The sequence below is a fragment of the Xenia sp. Carnegie-2017 genome, unplaced genomic scaffold (genome assembly GCF_021976095.1).
Source record: "Xenia sp. Carnegie-2017 unplaced genomic scaffold, XeniaSp_v1 HiC_scaffold_16, whole genome shotgun sequence".
Taxonomy (NCBI): Eukaryota; Metazoa; Cnidaria; class Anthozoa; order Malacalcyonacea; family Xeniidae; genus Xenia; species Xenia sp. Carnegie-2017.
The window spans coordinates 8,675,390-8,694,039 of record NW_025813469.1 but is presented as its reverse complement, the minus strand read 5'-3'; the positions used below and the strand labels follow the sequence as shown (position 1 = coordinate 8,694,039).

Sequence of the window (18,650 nt, the reverse complement as noted above, 5' to 3'; positions counted from 1 at the left end):
AAATGCACGACATCGCATTAAAAGAACTAGTTTATCTAGAAAAAATTCATCTGAATTTTTCATCCATTCAAGTAAAATTTTTTTGTTAACATAGTTTTACCAATTCCTGGCCTTCCAATAACTAAAATGGTACGGGGATACGATTGGTCTTGCTCCTCCTGGATTGGTTTAAAAATTTCTGTTGCTCTTGTTAATTTTTGTATCTTTCTTATTGTAAGATAGCAATGAAAGATTTCGTGCCTTTTAAATTTTCTGGATAAGCATTCTCTAATTGTCTATCTGCTTGTATTATGACGTTGATGTAAATATTGGATTCGCCATTCTTTGGTCTTATCGCCAAAGTCGTCATGTATTACACATACTTCGTTCGTGTCGAAATTCTTTTTGATTTCTTCCAAAGTTTCTCCACATTCTTCTTCTTTTTCTTTCAACGGATTTGCACAGTCGTCTTTATTTTCCACCAACGATTTCGTACATTCATCTTTATTTCTTTCCAATGGTTTTGCATATTTGTATTTATTTTCTTTTAGCATTTTAGGTATTTGGAGCGGTACAAAATTTAAGTAAACTGCACAAAATTTATCCTCTTTTTTAAAAGAGTTATCAGTCCAAGCCTTATACGTCAAGTAACACAGCTCCAAAATTGTTAGTGTTATTACAATTAAACTTACAGATAAAACAGTTTAATTAAAATTTCACTTTTATCACCGTTGGGATTTTCACAATCAATGTTAGAAATGGTGTGATTTAACAAGGAAATTTCTTTCATAGTTGGACGTCTTTTACAGGTGCATTCGATTGGAAACTTGGCATAGAAAAATAACCCAACAAAGACAGACAATATGATGAGGCGAACCACCAAATGAACGATGTAAATGTAAAATGAAGAAAAATTAAATGCAACGTTATTAGAATGATGAACTTCTTCGCTATATTCCCCATGTAGATGTTCACTTTGTTCGTCACTGTTTTCTATTGGACTGTCATTATCATTATGTTCAATTCGACGCTTTACATAATATCCATAGACAATACTCCAAAATAAGACAATGGCAAAATTAAAAAATACCATAAGAAAAACAGCATACTTAAAAGTTAAACCATCTTTGTATTGTCTGAAACATCTTGATTCAATGCTCTTTAAAAGAGAGCTTTCTTTCGTCTTTGATATAATCTCATTATGACAATTAAATGAACTATCAAGATATAAAACTAATGAAATACTAGAAACAAAGATGCCAATTATACCAAAAAAAAAAACAATATTATTCTTCCAAACCAGTTGAAACTGCTCCATGGTATGTATTGAAGACACTTTTCCATTTATATTCTTAAAAAATTATTAAATCGTCACATTACTTTGAATTCAAAACAAGACGCTAGTATTGGCGTTTAGTATTGTAGCCAGCTTGCAGACTTCCTTCCGCTATGAAAATTCTGAAAAATTACAATTATTCATTTCTTAAGAAATCTACTGTTCTCACGGTCAGTGAACACAAAATATTAGCATAGCGGAAGTAAAAAGTCACGTTGGCTACGCTATTTGACTATCTTGCATTAAGATATACAGGAATTTTAGTAGACACATCTGATAGTCAAAGCATTAAGTGTTGTTTTGTATTTAAATAAAGTAAGTTCTTTCGTTGTCGCGTATAACCAGCTAGAGCACTGGAGTGGGAAGGATATTCATGTACGTGTGCTCTACAATAATAAATTCTTTTACAAAGGTAGCTAACACTCTGCGTTGGCACCATAATCAATCTAACGTAGCTGTGCCTCAGGCTACAGTATTGGGTTAAATATGAAACAAGTTGCTATTTATTCATGTAATTATTCATGTATGTTGCACTTTGTATGTTTATATGTTTGTATGTTCAAAGAAACTAATGGAAAATATGATAACATTTTCGCGGCTTTATATCTTAATAAATCTCGCTTTTTTATGCTACAAAGATGTAATATTGCTCGCGCAAGTTATAAGGGTCACATATATCCTTTGCGTCGATACGTGGAAATTTATTTTCTTTCACGGAATATACATCATCTTAAGTATATAGTCACTAATTGTTATGGAATGGATGGGAATGGTTAGAGGTCAACATCTTTGGTGGTGGAACAAATGAAGATAAGATGACTGAAGTCGTCAATTGCGAGGTCACATCAGTTAGGGGTAATTGCAAAATTCGTTTAGAGGCATTAGTAGTTCCACGTATTTGTACGGTAAAAAATGAGCATATTGAGGTGGCTAAGGAGAAGTATTCTCATCTGAAAAAATTGTTTTTGTCAGATGTAAGTTTGAAGCAGGAGATGTTGGAAGTGGATGTTTTGATAGGAGCAGATAACCTTTGGGCCTTTTCAGAAAGGAGAAATAATTAGGGGCAAAAATGATGAGCCAGTTGCGATTGACACTTGTTAAGGATGGGTTGTATGCGGTCCACTGAAAGGGAGCTCGAAAGTCAAAAAACGCACATGTTAATTTAGTTTTGCAGACTGCAACGCAGAAAAACAGCATAAACAGGCAAGTGAACAAGTTGTGGGATTTAGAAACACTTAGGGTCAGGGAAACTGACGATGTGCACGAAGCCTTGTTAGATAAAATTGAATTTAATGGGCATGAGTACTCTGTTAAATTGCTGTGGAAGCAGGGTCACGGGCATTTAGCAGGTAACTCTGCCAATAGTTTAGAACGCATGAAAGAGCAAATTAAGCGCTTGTCAAATGAGCCTGAATTGTTAAAGGAATACTATAAAATTATTAGGGATCAACTAAACATGGGTGTCATTGAAAGGGTTGACGAGTCAGAGCCGGGGGTGAATGTTCATTATCTTCTCCATCAAGCGGTGATACGTAAAGAAGCCAAAACAACTAAGCTAAGAATAGTGTATGATGCATCATCAAAGGAGGGTAAGAAAGGGACTTCTTTGAATGACTGTCTTCATGTGGGACCATCATTAACACCGTTGTTGTTTGATATATTAATTAGATTTAGGGAAAACAGAGTAGCCTTGGTAGGAGACAAAGAGAAAGCATTTTTGTACGTAGAAGTAGACAAAGCAGACAGGGACTATTTAAGATTTCTGTGGGTTAGAGATGCGACTAATGCTAATTTAGAGGTTGTTGTTTACAGGTTTTGCAGAGTAGTGTTTGGATTAAATGCCTCGCCATTTTTACTCACGCCACGCTTAGGAATCACATAGAGCAATTTGCAGAATCACATCCAGTGCTTTCTCAAAAATTGAATGAAGGATTTTACGTTGATGACTTAGTTTCGGGGGGCAAAATCGCACACGAAACGATCGATTTATATGAAAAGGCGAAATTTAGAATGCCTCAAGGCGGGTTTAAGTTAAGGAAATGTATGACAAATGACGCAAACGTGCGAGCGCATATAGAACAGCGTAAATGCGAGAACAATGTCTTGCAGGCGACAGATGCAGACTATGAAACATTCACACAAAGGAGTTTGGGAATCCAAAATAACGAAGATTACGCAAATGTTTTAGGTATATACTGGGATTGCGACAATGACCTGTTCATGTTGGACCTACAAAAGTTTGTAGGAGACTTGGGTGACAAGAAGCTAACTAAACGAAACCTGCTGAGCGCACTAGCAAAGATATTTGATCCGTTAGGATTAATTAGCTGCGTAATATTTTTGATGAAAAATCTTGTTACAGCAGTTGTGCGTAGAAAAGATTGATTGGGATGACGATATGAGCGGCAAGCACGCCAATCTATACACATAATAGATTGAAGATCTAAACCGCGTTAAGACTATTAAGCTAAGTAGATGCATCTATAGTGGTGTGAAGGGCAAAAGTCGATCTTCTGAACTTCACAGGTTTGGTGATGCAAGCAAGAAAGTGTATTGCGCGCTAGTATGTTTTGTTTGTCGCACGAGTGTTGGAGTCTTTGTGAAATTGTTAACAGCAAAAACTATAATTGCGCCGCTGAAGAAGCTTACTATACCGCGCTTAGAACTAATGTCCCCGCTGACGTTAGCAAAGTTAATGGAATCTGTGCGGAAAGCTTTAGTAGGCCAAGTAGGGAAAATAGAGGCAAGGTACTGGTTAGATAGTATTACAGCATTATATTGGATTCAGAATTGCGGATAGTGGAAACAGTTTGTTAGACATAGAGTAAATGAAATCTTAGCAATAACACAGAAGGAGAAGTGGGAACATTGTCCAGGAATGGAAAATCCCGCTGATTTAGGAAGCAGGGTAGTGTTTGCGTCGAAGATAAAAGAGCACTCCCTTAGGTGGACAGGACCAAGGTGGCTGAGAAGTGTAGAAGGAGAATGGCCGCAATCAGAGGTAGGCGTAACTGAGGAGAGTAAAGAAGAAAAACGAGCGGCACTATTAGAAATAGATACTAACGAAAAAAGAGGTATTCAGAACGTGATCTCTATAGAGAGGGTTGAGAATATATTCCGAGTAGCGGCATTGGTCACACGACTTGTCAGGAATTTGATCGCTAGGATCAAAGGCAAACATGGAGATTTAACTTTCACGGAATTAGGGAGTCAGGAGATAAGTAAAGCAGAAAAACTTTGGTTGAAGTCTTCACAAGAGAGGCTAAAGAAGGATGATAAGTCCAAGCAGTTAGAGGTACAACTCAAGGTAGTAGAAGATGGGGGGTTACTAAAATGTCGAGGTAGGCTAGCAGAATCAGACTTGGATAAGGAAACGGAGTTTCCAAATCTTATTACCAAAGGAAGGTAGATTGACGGAATTAATAGTTGAGTATTGCAACAAAAAGGTGTATCATAGCGGAGTTAGGGCAACTTTAGCAGAGATAAGGTCAAGGTTCTGGATTCCACAACGCAGACAGAAGGTAAAATCAATTCTCAACACATGTGTCGTGTGCAAGAAATTAGAGGGTAAACCATATAATAGACCAAACGAAGGAAACCTTCCGGCATTCAGAGTGGAGCAAGCGGAACCATTTTTGAAGAAGGGGTAGATTTTGCTGCACCACTATGTGTGAAGAATACTTAAGGGGGGACAGACAAAGTATACATCGCATTGTTTTCCTGTTGCGTAACTAGGGCCTTACATTTAGACATAGTTAAAGATTTGTCTGCGGATGAATTCATGAAATGTCTTAGACGATTTTCAGCGAGAAGGGGGCCGCATCATTAATGGTATCAGACAATGCAAAAACATTCAAAGCAACATTCAAGACTTTAGAAAACCTCTATAATAATGCAAGTGTACAAGGGTATTTGTGAAACAATAGGATGGAGTGGAAATTCAATCTAGAAACAGCTCCCTGGTGGGGTAGATTTTTTGAAAGGATGGTTAGGTCAGTGAAGAGGTGCTTGAAGAAGGTATTAGGAAATGCTATGTTGACATTTGATGAACTTATGACAGTGATGGTAGAAGTTGAGGCAACATTAAATTCTAGGCCATTGACTTATACGTACGACGAGGTGGGTAGTGAACCATAAACTCCGTCCCATTTGGTGACGGGAAGAAGGTTGTTGTCCATGCCAGAGGAAGGTATGATGAAGAGGAGTCTGATGAGGGTTAAGGCTAATTTATACTTCGTGCGACAAGTGTCGCGCGACACTCAGGCTTGCGCAATCTATGGGCACGAGCCATCCGACAATCAAATAAAGCATTTATAGTAAACGCGACAGCTCATGCGACAACCGCGCGAAATCTGCATACAAAGATAAAATTATGTTGACACTTACATCAAGTAGTGCATTGGCATTAATAATATTCTTTGTGAATCAAATGAATTTATTTCTGCTAAAATGTCAGACGAGGAAGAGCTTGAACTCGAGGAAGAAATAATATTGCTGTTGTTGCAACGAAAAAGGAAGCGACATCGTAAAAGAAGTTGGTGTGTCCGTCCACTTCATCAGTCAAGAAAAACTGAGGGAGAGTTTGTGCTGGTTCAACAAATGCGAGCTATTGATGAAGAAATGCACTTCAAATATTTTCGCAAGTGCTGGTTCACTGTTCTCCAACTTCACCCAAGTTTGAGTGAAGTTGGAGAACAGTGAACCAGCACTTCGTACAGATTGTGCGAAATGTGTTTCTTTTTCGAGAAAGATTGAGCAAACATGAAATAAGCAATAAAATATACAAGTCACATTTGGAATTATTATAAAAAGAGATAATTGCGTAAAAATACATCAATGATAAAGGAGAAATCACCCTGAAGAAATCAGTAGAAGCATTCAGGCTTAGTCAAATCGAAGACAACTTCCTGTCACAATTTTAACCAAATTAGCTACCTTTTTCTGTTTTTTTTTGTACACAACATTTTGTCTTTTTTTATTTGGTGTTAGATGATCTTGGGTATATTACTATGGCAATAAGCTTTCAAATTAAATAATTGAATGCCGATTCTATTTTCTTATGCCATGTTTATCATGACACGTGTATTATCGAGAGAATAAGGAAAACTTTCACTAACCTTTGGGCCTTGAGGGTATGCCTTTTTCTATTTTCAGCTAGAGATCTGTAATGTATGAATTTTTTTACCAAAATTAGCTTCTTGTATACTTTGTAACATTAAGGATATACGTTTTGATGGAGAGCCCGCTAGTCCAAGCCTAAAATGGTCTTGAGCTTTCTTTGTCTATACCAAACTTTAAGAGTGTGAACACCCATCGTTCGTGACGTTAACTGAAATGTGATATTGGCTTTGCGGTTGTGACCGTCAAAGATGCTATAACCAAAAGGAACTTTGGTGAAGTGTCATGAGCTATTTTCAGCTTATTTTCGTGCGGAAGTACATGTTTTGATAACTCCTTTTTCATTATGCAAATAATTTATATCACCATTAGACAACACACAAAAATTATTTTTATTTGGGGCGAAAACTACCCAACACTTATAATAAAGGCTAATCCTTTCGAAGATTTTGTTTGCGTTATGTGAAAATAACAAAACATCTAAGATGTTTATATAAGGTGTATATCACAATTATTGAATAATTATGAAATTTATACAGCTGTTTATAGATATATATAACACAAAAAAATTACATTGAAAACGTCATGAAATGTACAGAAATGTTAAATCTATCAACGATTCTATTAACAATATTTCAAAGTGCACAACTCCATACAGAAGTCATGTAAATATATACTAATATAAAAACTGTCCTCACATGCCCTTCAAAAATTAACTTTCATAAAAATGTAGAGAGTTTTTATGAAACAACGCATTTTATGTTAATTTAATCCAGACGACATGCTGGTGATGAACGCGTTATTGACAACACGCATCTCAATGGCAAACCTTGATACGTGTATTAGACTGGATAACGCATCTCATTTGCTACTGGCTTCATGGGAGTATTTTGTAATACAAAAGTATAGTAAAGTGGGACAGATACCCCCACGAAGGTCATAATCAGATAAGCCAAATTACGGCTTTAATTATCTTACTATACTTTATACATGGATACGTTATCCAGTATAATATACATATCAGTGATGACAACACCTGATGAACTATTATTACAGAAACTTGCATATTTATGTTCTTTAAGAAGATTGTAAATATCTTTTCTGCTTTCAAGAGCGACACACGAGCAGTAAAAGATGAGAAACGTAAGTTTCTAAATCAACATCTTCAACTTACCTCAGGCCTTTTCACCCAAACTACACATGTAACTTTACCGTAATTAATTTTAATGGCATCATTTTTGTTGATGGCTGTGTAGTCAGGACATTTCTCAACACACACCTAAGTATCAAATTTACAAAAAAAGGAAGTCTTCACGTATAATTTATACGTTTACATGAATTGACGAACTTGTGAAGTAGGTCATGAAAGACAAGTAAGATCATTCACTGACGTCTTTTTACTACACTTAGCTAGATAAAACAAAAGTAAGAAAAAATATTTCTTGTCCAGGGATCAAAGATGGATAGTTCTGGACTGTTTTTCTAATTATTATTATTAAAATGAAGAAAAATAGGTGTCATCCTGGAATAGAAATGGATAGTTATAGTACTTAAAAATACATGTGCTCCTAAGATAGAAATGAATAATTACTTTCGTAAGAAACAGGTGTAAACCGGCCTTCAGATAGAAAGAAAACTCTAAACATGGCGAGAGGGCAGCACTCCCTCTGGATAATTCGTGTCGTTAGAAATAGATGTCATCCTGAGAAAGAAATGAATAGTTATAGTAGTTAAAAATAGATGTACACCTAGGATTGAAATGGATAATTCGTGTCGATAAAAATAGATTCATGCTGGGGAAGGAAACGATAATTGATTTTCTTAAAAATAGATGTCGTTTTGGAACAGAAATAAATAGTTGATGTTGCGAAGATTGTTATTGGCGGCTGACATGGCATAAATGAAGATATTGAATTAGGGATCCAAGGATAGTGTAAAGTTTTGAAAAACTCCGCTTTTGGACTCGTACTTTGAATAAACCATAAAATGTTTCATACATTTACTTCGCTGCTCCACTAACTCCGATTTTATTTTGATTCCTGAGACATGCATTCATTTACTTTACAACAAATAAAAATATTTTAAATGACATCATGACTTGAACCTTACATTTTTTCATTTATTTTTAGAGCTCTTTCGCGAAACACTAAATAGCTATATAGCTTTACCGTATTCTTCAGTTTTATGATGTATTGCACGAACACTATTAAAGAACTTAGCGTCATCAGCATGATTTGATACTAACGAGTTTTTGTGAAATTTAAAAGCTTTTTCATGATACTTATAGCTTGCTCATGAAATTTGTCCTATTCTACAGGATTATCTTACATATCAAAAATTGGTTAAAAGATTTGGCGATTGAACATAATTTATAGACCTAAGGATTTTCAAAAATATTTTGAGCCTTTTGGAGAAGCTCCATAGCTTTGTCGCCTTCTCCAGTTTTTGCATACAGCAAAGCAAGATTGTTTAAAGACATAGTGACGTAAACTTGATTCGAACCAAACGATTTTTCAAAAATTTCCAGAGCTTTTTTATGACAGTCTATAGCTTTGTCGTATATTCCAGTTTTATCATACAACAAACCAACATTGAATAAAGACTCAGCAACATTAACATGATTTGGTCCTGAGATATTTTTCCGAATTTCCAGAGCTTTTTCAAGATATTCAATAGCTTTGTCGTATTCTCCGGTTTTACCATACAACATACCAAGATTGCTTGAAGTTACAGCGACAGAAACAGGATTTGGCTCTGAACACATTTTCACAATCTCCAGATCTTGTTGATGAGCCTCTATGGCTTTGCCGTATTCCCCAGTTTTGTCATACACCAAAGCAAGATTGAAAAAAGTTGCAGCAACCTCAATATGATTTGAACCTAACGATCTTTTTTGAATATCCAGAGCTTTTATGTAAGAAGCTATAGCATTGTCGTATTCTCCAGTTTTATCATACACCACACCAAGATTGTATAAAGACTCGGCAACATCAACATGATTCGCCCCTAACGATCGCTTTTGAAGTTCCAAAGCTTTTTCGTAAAAATCTTTAGCTTTGTTCAATTGTCCACTTTTATCATACAGTGCACCAAGATTTTTAAAAGAGCGACATGAACATGAGTTGGACCTAACGATCGTTTAAAAATTTTCAGAGCTTTTTCATGACACTCTATAGCTTTGTTGAGTTCTCCCGTTTTTCCATACACCAAACCAAGATTGTTTAAAGACTCGGCGACATCAACATCATTTGGTTTGGACGATTTTCGTGTAATCTCTAGAAATTTTTCATTGCACTCTATAGCCTTGTCGAATTCTCCGGTTTTAGCATACATCGCACCAAGATCTTTTAATGACCTAGCCACATCAACATGATTTGTTTCTAACGATTTTTTTCGAATTTCGAGAGCTTTTTTATGAAACTCTATAGCTTTGTTGTCTATTCCAAGTTTACGATATGTTGTAGCAAGATTGTTTAAAGTCACAGAAACATCAACATGATTTGGTCCTAATGATTTTTGTTGAATTTCAAGTGCTTTTTCGAAAAACGTTATAGCTTTGTCATATTCTTCAATTTCATCATTCACCGCACCAAGATTGTTGAAAGACACGGCAAGGGCAACATGATTAGGGCCTAACAATCTTTGTTTCATTTCCAGGGCTTTTTCGTAAAACTCTATTGCTTTGTCGAATTCCCCATTTTTATCATGCACCATACCAAGATTGTTCAGAGCCATAGAGACAGAATCATGATTTGGACCTAACGTATTTTTGAAAATTTTGAGAGCTTTTTTGTGACACTCTTTAGCTTGGTTGATTTCTCCAGTTTTATAATACGCAGAACCGAGGTTGTTTAAAGACTCAGCGACTTGAACATGATTTGTTCCAAACGATTCTTGATAAATTTCCAGAGCTTCCTTGTGAAAGTTGATAGTTTTGTCATATTGCCCAGTTTTAATAGACAATAAACCAAGATTGTTTAAAGACGCAGCGACATCAACATGATTTGGTCCTGACGATGTTTTCAGAATTTCCAGAGCCTTTTCATGAAACTCTACAGCTTTGACGCGTTCTCCAGTTTTATCACAAGCTACACCAAGATTGTTTAAAGACACAGCGACATCAACATAATTTAGACTCAACCTTTTTCTTTAATTTCGAGAGCTTTTTCATGATTTTCTTTTGATTTGAAATATTCGCCAGTCCAATGATGTAAGGCGCCGAGCTGTGTAAAATACCAGGCTTTGTCAAAGAAATCACATTGAAATGCTTCTGTCTTAATTTTATCTAACAGTTCAAATGCAAGATTGTATTTTGCAAACTTTTTTAATGTTAAAGTGAAAAATTCGAAAACTTGAAAAATATTCATGTCTACTTTCATACTGTGGGTCTTGAACAGTTCAAGAAGTTTTCAAGATGTGGTATCAACTTGATTTGGTCCTCTCTCATGAAACTTGTAAAGTGCTTGAGCTATTTGACCAAATGCATGTTGAGACGAAGGAGATATGCCACCATGCTCCACTTCATGTTCTTCATTTTCATTTTCAGATTGATAAACAATAGTTGCTTTGTGAACAATGCGATGTAGATTTATTTCATTATTATTTTCTGAATGCAATAACAAAGAGCATTCGTCTAAACAAAGACATATATCTTCCTTAGATTGTTCGGGATCACGTTTTTGAATATAATAAACAATGATATCTCGTGGTATTGGATCAAACGATATCATGGAAAAAGCAAATAACCTTGGCCAGCATTGGGGATTCTTCAGCATTTTGTCTTACAGCTAAAAGTACAGCGTGTAACATACTTTTAGGATATACCGAATTAAATTCAACAAAGGAGGCGTCCATGTATTCTTGTTGTCCCAAAGATATTTCCCCTAAATATTGCGTCCAAGTGAACGAACTGTTTGTTTTCTTAACACGACTGAAGTAAAAGCCAGCAGCAGCCAAAGCCAGCGGTTGACGATCTAATGCGTGCGATACCATTTTCAACGATTCATCACCAGCACTTTCATCTTTTGTGTAATGTTTCAATAGCTGAATACATTCTTCATCATTCATTCCAGAACTGATAGAAACATGTTTGCTGAACAACTCATCGTAAGGTACAGCATCTGTGTTCTGGACAGTTAATATAATTTGTCCATTTCTCCACAAAGGATCACTTACTTGGGGTAGCAACGGAGAAATTTCGCTCAGCTGTATCACGTTGTCTACGATAATCAACCAACTTTGCCAAAACTTTAATCGAGTGGATATTAACGATCGCAAGTTCTTGACTTTCTCTTTAGTGCAACAATTTTCATCGTTAAAATTTTTAATCATTATGTCGTCACAGTTTAGACAGTATCCAAGTTCACTGTAAGATTTCAAAAGAGAATCTACATCTTTTCCGTCGAGAGTCATAACAAAGGAAGCTTCATTTGTCCAACCACACGATATTTTTTCACAAACCTGTTTTACAAGTTGAGATTTACCACTGCCAGGATTACCAGTGATGTAAAAATATGTCAGTTCATTATTGTTATCTTTCCGTAATTCTTCAAGATCTTTTATAATTTGATCTCGCAATTCTGTGCGTTCAACGACAAAATGATTGGATTTGGGAGGAAGAACTCGAAAAGGATTGAATCTCTTTCGATAAGACTTTATTTCTTCGATTTCATCAAAGGAAAATTTCAAATCTTGAAATGATTTTTCAATGTTATTGACTATCGCATCAAAATCGTCATCTGAGTACTCGCTTTCATACCAATGAGCGTCTTTGTTTCTTTCACCACGAAGTTTATGAACAGCATCCTTTGTCATTTTGTCAAGATGCTTTCCAATTGAATTTGAAAAAAGTATTGCATCGAATAATGTCGTACAGTCCCACTTAGAGGTGTCTCCATTCTCATATTTTTTTTGGATGTTCTTATCCAACTTCCTTTTCGATTCCAACTTCCAAAATATTTTGCCACTTTTGGTCGTATTATCCCATTTTCCAAATTTTTTCTCGTTAATAGAGTTCCATTTTTTAATAAAAAACTTGGCAAGTTCATTTCGAACTGCAACAATTATTCTCTTAATATAAAGTAGGTTCCTGCTTTCTCTTGAATCCATCTGCGCAAAAAATATATTTCACTTAGAGAAATTACATCAAAAAAGAAGGGAAACACAATAAGTAACATACTACTTTTCACTGACGACGAAAATTTAGTTTACAGTAAAATTTAATAGGCATGTAGTATGCACAATATAATCAAACAACACAAGAATAAGGTGTTGAAATTCGAACAAATTTTGGTAAAATTTAAAAATATACGCTGTACAAATAAAACAGTACATTTTTAAAATTAATTACGTAAAATGTACATAAAAAAGATTGATTCCAAGCAATGAAAAAATTCTCAAAGATGGATCGCCTATGTGCAAATGCTTAACGAAGACCAAATAAAATGTCTATCCTAATATAAATCATTGGGAATTTCAAACAAGTGCAAGCAATCGATGACAATCTACATCAAATTTTTGGCTAAGCAATGTAGATTAAAGTATGAAAGATTGTTAAATGCAGTGCGATGTTTGAAATTAAATGAAGATATGATCTTTGCACTTTGTTGGACAATTTAAGCAATTGTCTCATGAACCTGAAAAATTCAGGTGACTCAACTGGATTCGAACCTCTGCGGAGGTCATGGGTTCGTATTAAGAGAGCTTTCTTGTGTCGGAAAATAGCTAAGGCATTCTGCTTATATATTTTTGTGATACTTTCTCACGAAAAGGTGATGATAACGTATAATTTTCATGTTAGCAGCTTTTTTTGTATTGATAACGAAGTTGATCGGAACAATACTAAAAATACATTGATAGCACAAAAACTCTTTGACAGATTCATGTTGCCCAACGGCTAGTTTAGAACCGCTCTGTTTAAACTAGATATGGTTTAGGTTGTAGCATAATTCTAAAACTAAATCAGAAAGACTGTCACATGGTAATTAAGGATGAAATCAAGACGATTGGACCATGCAAGTGCATTAAATGAGCTGTTTTAGTCATGTGACTTAATGATGGTTTTTGACTGACTTATGACTTGCAAGTTGCAGATTCATCACGTAAAATGCAGGAGTCAAAAGCTGTAAAGATGCAATTTGTGGGTGCATATTTCAAAAGAAAAGTGATACAGACTATACGAAAATAAACGCAAAGTCTTCATTCGTCGATATGTCACATTTAATGAAACGGACTTTGAGCATTCACAAGAAGTGCCTTTTGAACTTGACAGAGAGAACGAAACGAGGCAGGACGAGGAAGAAAAGAAGTCCACCAATTTTAGACGTTCAACGAGAGAGAAGAAGTCATCCATGAGCTATGACAATGAATTCTGCACTCTATGTAACACAAGTTGAAGAGCCAGCATCCCCAAAGAAAGCACTAGAAAGCGAACATGCAAAATACGGGAAAGCAGCTGCTGACTGTGAATATCAATCTCTGATAGAAAATGATACCTGGGACTTGGTACCTCTACCACAAGGAAAAAAAAGCCATTTCTAGTGAATGGGTATTGAGTGAAACATGACGACAATGGTAAAACTGATGGATTATGGTTGCAAAAGGTTTCGTACAGAGAGAAGGGATAGATTTCGCTGAAACATATTTTGTGTGTTGTCAGATTCCCGTCTATTAGAGCTCTTTTGGCATTTGCTGTTTCAAGAAACATGCTCATTCATTAAACGGACGTTGTCAATGCATTCTTAATGGCAAACTGGAAGAGAATTTATATATGGAGCAACCGGAAGTTGTCTTGGGAAAAGAAAATCTCGTGTGCCAACTTAAGAAGTCTCTATGCGGACTAAACCAAAGTCCATGATGTTGAAATCAATCATTGAGAGAATTTATGGTTTCTCAAGATTTTGCACAAAGTACTTTTGACCAATTCGTAAAAGTTCGTTTACCTATCGCAAAGTATAACCTAGAGGATTGTAAATCCGTATCCACTCCAATAGACTTCAATGTGAAATTAGCATAGACCGATGGCTGCAATGTATCAATCGATCCAAAAAAATAGATGCAGCTTTAGCTATACGAGAATTACGACCTCTGAAAGGGTCAAGCAAAATACATCTCCCGTGTGTAGCAAACGGTGAAATGGAAGGATACTCCTATGCAGGTTGGGCTGCTGACGGAAGATGTACACGTGGCAATACATTTCTGATGTCCAAAGGTACAATTAGTTGAACAAGCCATGAATCAACGAAAGCACTTTCTGCCTAAGAAGCGGAGCAACACAAGAGTGTGCCTGGTTGCGTGAACTTCAAAAACGTTTTACAAACGGATGATGCAAGCCATACTTTAATTAACAAATGTGAAATGTCCATTGTGTAGTATTGTGAACGCTGCCACATTTGTATATAGAATCTAACTTAGAGTGGCCGTACAGAAGATTATTCAATCGAGGCCCAACTTTCGAGTACTGAAGAGGATCCTACCAGTTTAAGAACTATATCTCTAGAAGACTTGCAATCTATCTTTCCAGAAGCCAGCACCTCTAATTCAAGGCCAAGTACCCCTCATTCCATGACCTCTCTCTGTGATGGCACTGCTCCTCCTTTAAAAGCAATGGTCCCGGCTATCCGAGAGACCTCACCTGGCCAGTCCTTAAGTTCTGACAGATGTGACATGCCACCATCCTTATCTAAAAGGTCCAAAAAGAGAGCTGCCTCACTCACAGCGTCAGCACTTTTAGAGAGACTGGACTCTATAAAATCATTAAGAGGAGGAAGAAAAGCTCATAGGTCAAACGAGGAAATAAGATTTGCAGAAATAGTGGCAGATACACTGAAGAAGCTTCCACCTTAACTGAAATCAGAAGCAAAATTTGCTATTAATAAAGTTTTATTTGAAATAGAACAGAAACTTTACAGTAGTAACTTTAATTAATAAAACTATGTATTTATGCAGTGAATGTGTCATGGAGATATATTGAGACATATTCAACTTAGTTTTGTTGTAAAGAGGAATAGCTTTTTTTATTGTGAAGGTTTTTGGCTGATAAAAGTAAAGGCAAAAAAAACATGGATGGTAAAAAACTATATTTCAATGTAGTAATCATTGAGTTTTGTATTTTATGACAATGCTGGAGGGCATTCACATTCATGCTGAATGCAATGTTACAGATGTAGCTAGCCCACATACTTTATGCTAAGTAAATATTTTTGTCTTTGCTTACAATAAAATTAATAGATTTCTAAAAAAATGAATACTGCTAATAAAAAAAATTATCTGGCTGGGTATACCACTGCAATGTTATGAATTCATATTCATGTACCTATAATTTACAAAAAATATTAACACAATTTTTTATTATTTAGGGTTATTTTGGGTATTTGTTAGGGTTATTTAAATAATTTAGGAAATGTGTAATCAAACTATGCTCAGGGTTTTGACTTCAGACATCCTCTATTTACAACATTTGCTTGCCATGTCAGCATCCCATGAACTGACATAAAACAAATCTTTAAGTCATTTCGAACAGCTATTGCAGCACGTGATGACCTTGCATTGGACAGCCGCCTCATATCTAGTAAGTTAGTATCATGTGCAACAATTTTCCTTCATTTTCCTTCTTGTGTGTCATGCAAAGCAGTGGTTGTACCAGTGAAGTTTGACGGAATATATCGATAAGTGGAAGCATTTGTGGCATTTGTTTTGTTGAGGAAGTTGTGAAAAGCAACACATGCTTTCCCAATATCATCTACATTTCGTGGATGAAATTCCTTTGGTCGTCCAAGAATCCTCCATCTAGCAGACAAGATTCCAAATGAGTTCTCTATAACTCTTCTTGCTCTGGAGTGCTTGTAGTTGTAAACTCTTTCTGATTCAGTGAGGTTAGAGCCTAACAAGAAAAATCCTAAATGCTAGGTAGAAGCATTTGCAGTATCTGTTTGTGGCATCTTTTTTCATACAATAAAGCAATGGTAGACTAAGTAATTAAATGTAATTGATGTATCTGTTGTGCATGCGTACCTGGATATGGTCGCATCATGTTAACATGGAGCGAAAAAAGGGCCATCTGCAACAAAGACATGGGAACAGGTATATTGGTGTTTGGTAACACTTGGGGCGATGGCAATTGTAATCTCCCATGTAGCAGTTTGTCCCCAAATTGACTTTCTTTAAACACACCTCTCGAGCGTGACTTATATATATTGGATAAAGCTGGAAAAATGAATATTGTAGATAAAATTGCTTCAAATACGAATGGCAATGAAGAAGCTGATTTAAATTGAAAAAATGCACGAGTAAACCTTATAAATAAGCAACCTACAATATCTCCATTCAATGCATTCCAAATTGCTTTGCACACTTCGGAAACAATGCATGAAACAGTCGCTGATCCAAGGTGGTAGCGGGCTGCAATACTTTGCTGTAATCCACCACACGCCAAAATTCTGAGAGTCACTGTAAGTCTCTCCTTCAGTTTAACAGGACCAGAGTGAGTTCCGGTATGGTTAGTAAAAGGTCTGATTCAGGGGCGGATCTAGACTCTGTCAAATCCGTCGCGCGACTGATGTTTAAAATTCAAAAATTATCTATTCATATTATTTAAAAATTCATTAATTATTCTTACTTTACTATCGCATTTACTTCTTGATAAAAATCCAGTTTATTTATTATTGAAAACTAATGACTAATCCAATGAATATCTCGTTGGTAACCAGATCAGTTGAATTTTAATTGGCCTGGAATAACCGACTGATAAGCGGGGTGGCTTGACTGGTTCGACTAATAAAGGAGTCTATGATAGCCAAAAACGCAAATTTTATTGGTCAATGACCAGATCAGTGGACAGTGTGGAATGGTCACGTCCGATAAGAGGGGTGGCGGGACGTATAAGGGAGTCCAATTGCAATCTTAAAATTGGTTCATTTGAATTTTTGTTTAATTGTGATTGGTTTGACGGATTTCGACTGAACTAACATAGTTAAGCTCACTGTCTGAATTGAATGTTTGATCGTTTCATAGTAATTTTTATAAGCATGATAGAAACTAAACTACAATCAGATGGAATTTATGGAAATCTTTTACAAATTCACATATTAACATGAATGCTGCTGTCCAAACTGTGAATTTTTTCAAGAGGGTGAAAAAATTATGGATAAATTATAAATGCTTGGCAAAGACGATCTCGCGAGCGACATTTCAGTCATTGATGTTCAAAAGAAAGCCAACATTGTTTTGAGATTTATCAGAAGAAATTTACATCCAAAATCGTAAGTAAAGGACAAGTGAAGTGTATGCATGAATGTAATGTATCAAAATCAATTTATGCGAGTGTGTTATGCGATTTATATCAATATGGCGTATGGTAAGCAGATTGATGCTTCTAAAATTGTTGTTGCCAAAGGACTTTTAGCTACGATTTTTTAGTGCTTGGGGAATCGTGGCCGTTATATGGCAGCGAAATCCTACATTCCTGCAAATATATTTCAATGGACAAAAAATCTGTAGCCATAAGGCGCCATACTATTATTTACTTTATCATAAACAAATGTTTGGGGCTTTTCAGTTTATGATCATTGATCATTCAATCATTAGACAGTTATACTACATATTAAGATTTGAGAAAACTAACATTGATTACATGAGAACCTGTTTACTATAACCTGTGATTTTGAGTCTTCTGATCCATGAAGCTTTTTATTTTGACAATTTTACTGGAATGGTATCAAACCTTCGTAATTCACATACATGAAATGTTGTCCCATGTCACATATTGTCCCCTTTTCTAACTGAACACCTCATGTAGAGATGTAAAGGTGTGTTAATCTACGGCTCATATCAGATTGTTTGCCATAAATTCCAAAGGGCTATTGATGTATGAAAAGCATTTTCTATAAAGTAAAAATGTCTTCCTATGTATGCAGATAAACCTTGAAATTTGGAAAAACAGTAAAGTATTTTTCATGATCACTAGGTAATTTTTCTGATGATCATTATAATTTCCAAACTAAATTATTTCAGATTTACATTTAAACGAGCTTTGATCATATGAAAAGATATTTATCATGACCAGTAAGCATGACACATGAACCAATTTTAACATTCATCTAATTATATAATTAAAGACATGTTGGTTAAATTCTGTTTGTATTTAATAATACAATGCTACTAGTGATTGCTATATAGCACACCTTGCAGAAAATAATAGTCAAGTGAAATGCCTAATAAA

The 18,650-nt window shown here is 35.5% G+C and overlaps 1 protein-coding gene and 1 long non-coding RNA gene across 3 annotated transcripts; both read right to left on the bottom strand.

The window, feature by feature from the left end:
• Nucleotides 1-425: 425 nt before the first annotated feature.
• Nucleotides 426-1,747, bottom strand: LOC124436203. Of its 2 annotated transcripts, none has more exons than XR_006945225.1 (2): nucleotides 1,737-1,747; nucleotides 426-779 (listed from the first exon to the last, which is right to left on the bottom strand). It is a non-coding gene; the product is annotated as an uncharacterized LOC124436203 (long non-coding RNA). The 2 variants fall into 2 exon arrangements; XR_006945224.1 differs by having other exon boundaries at nucleotides 492-1,124.
• Nucleotides 1,748-8,687: 6,940 nt separating this feature from the next.
• LOC124435982 (nephrocystin-3-like) lies at nucleotides 8,688-9,527 on the bottom strand (the record flags this gene model as incomplete). The annotated part of the gene is made up of 1 exon (XM_046985912.1): nucleotides 8,688-9,527. A coding segment is annotated over one exon (717 nt), but the record flags the coding sequence as incomplete, so codon positions are not given.
• Between the last annotated feature and the right edge of the window lie 9,123 nt (nucleotides 9,528-18,650).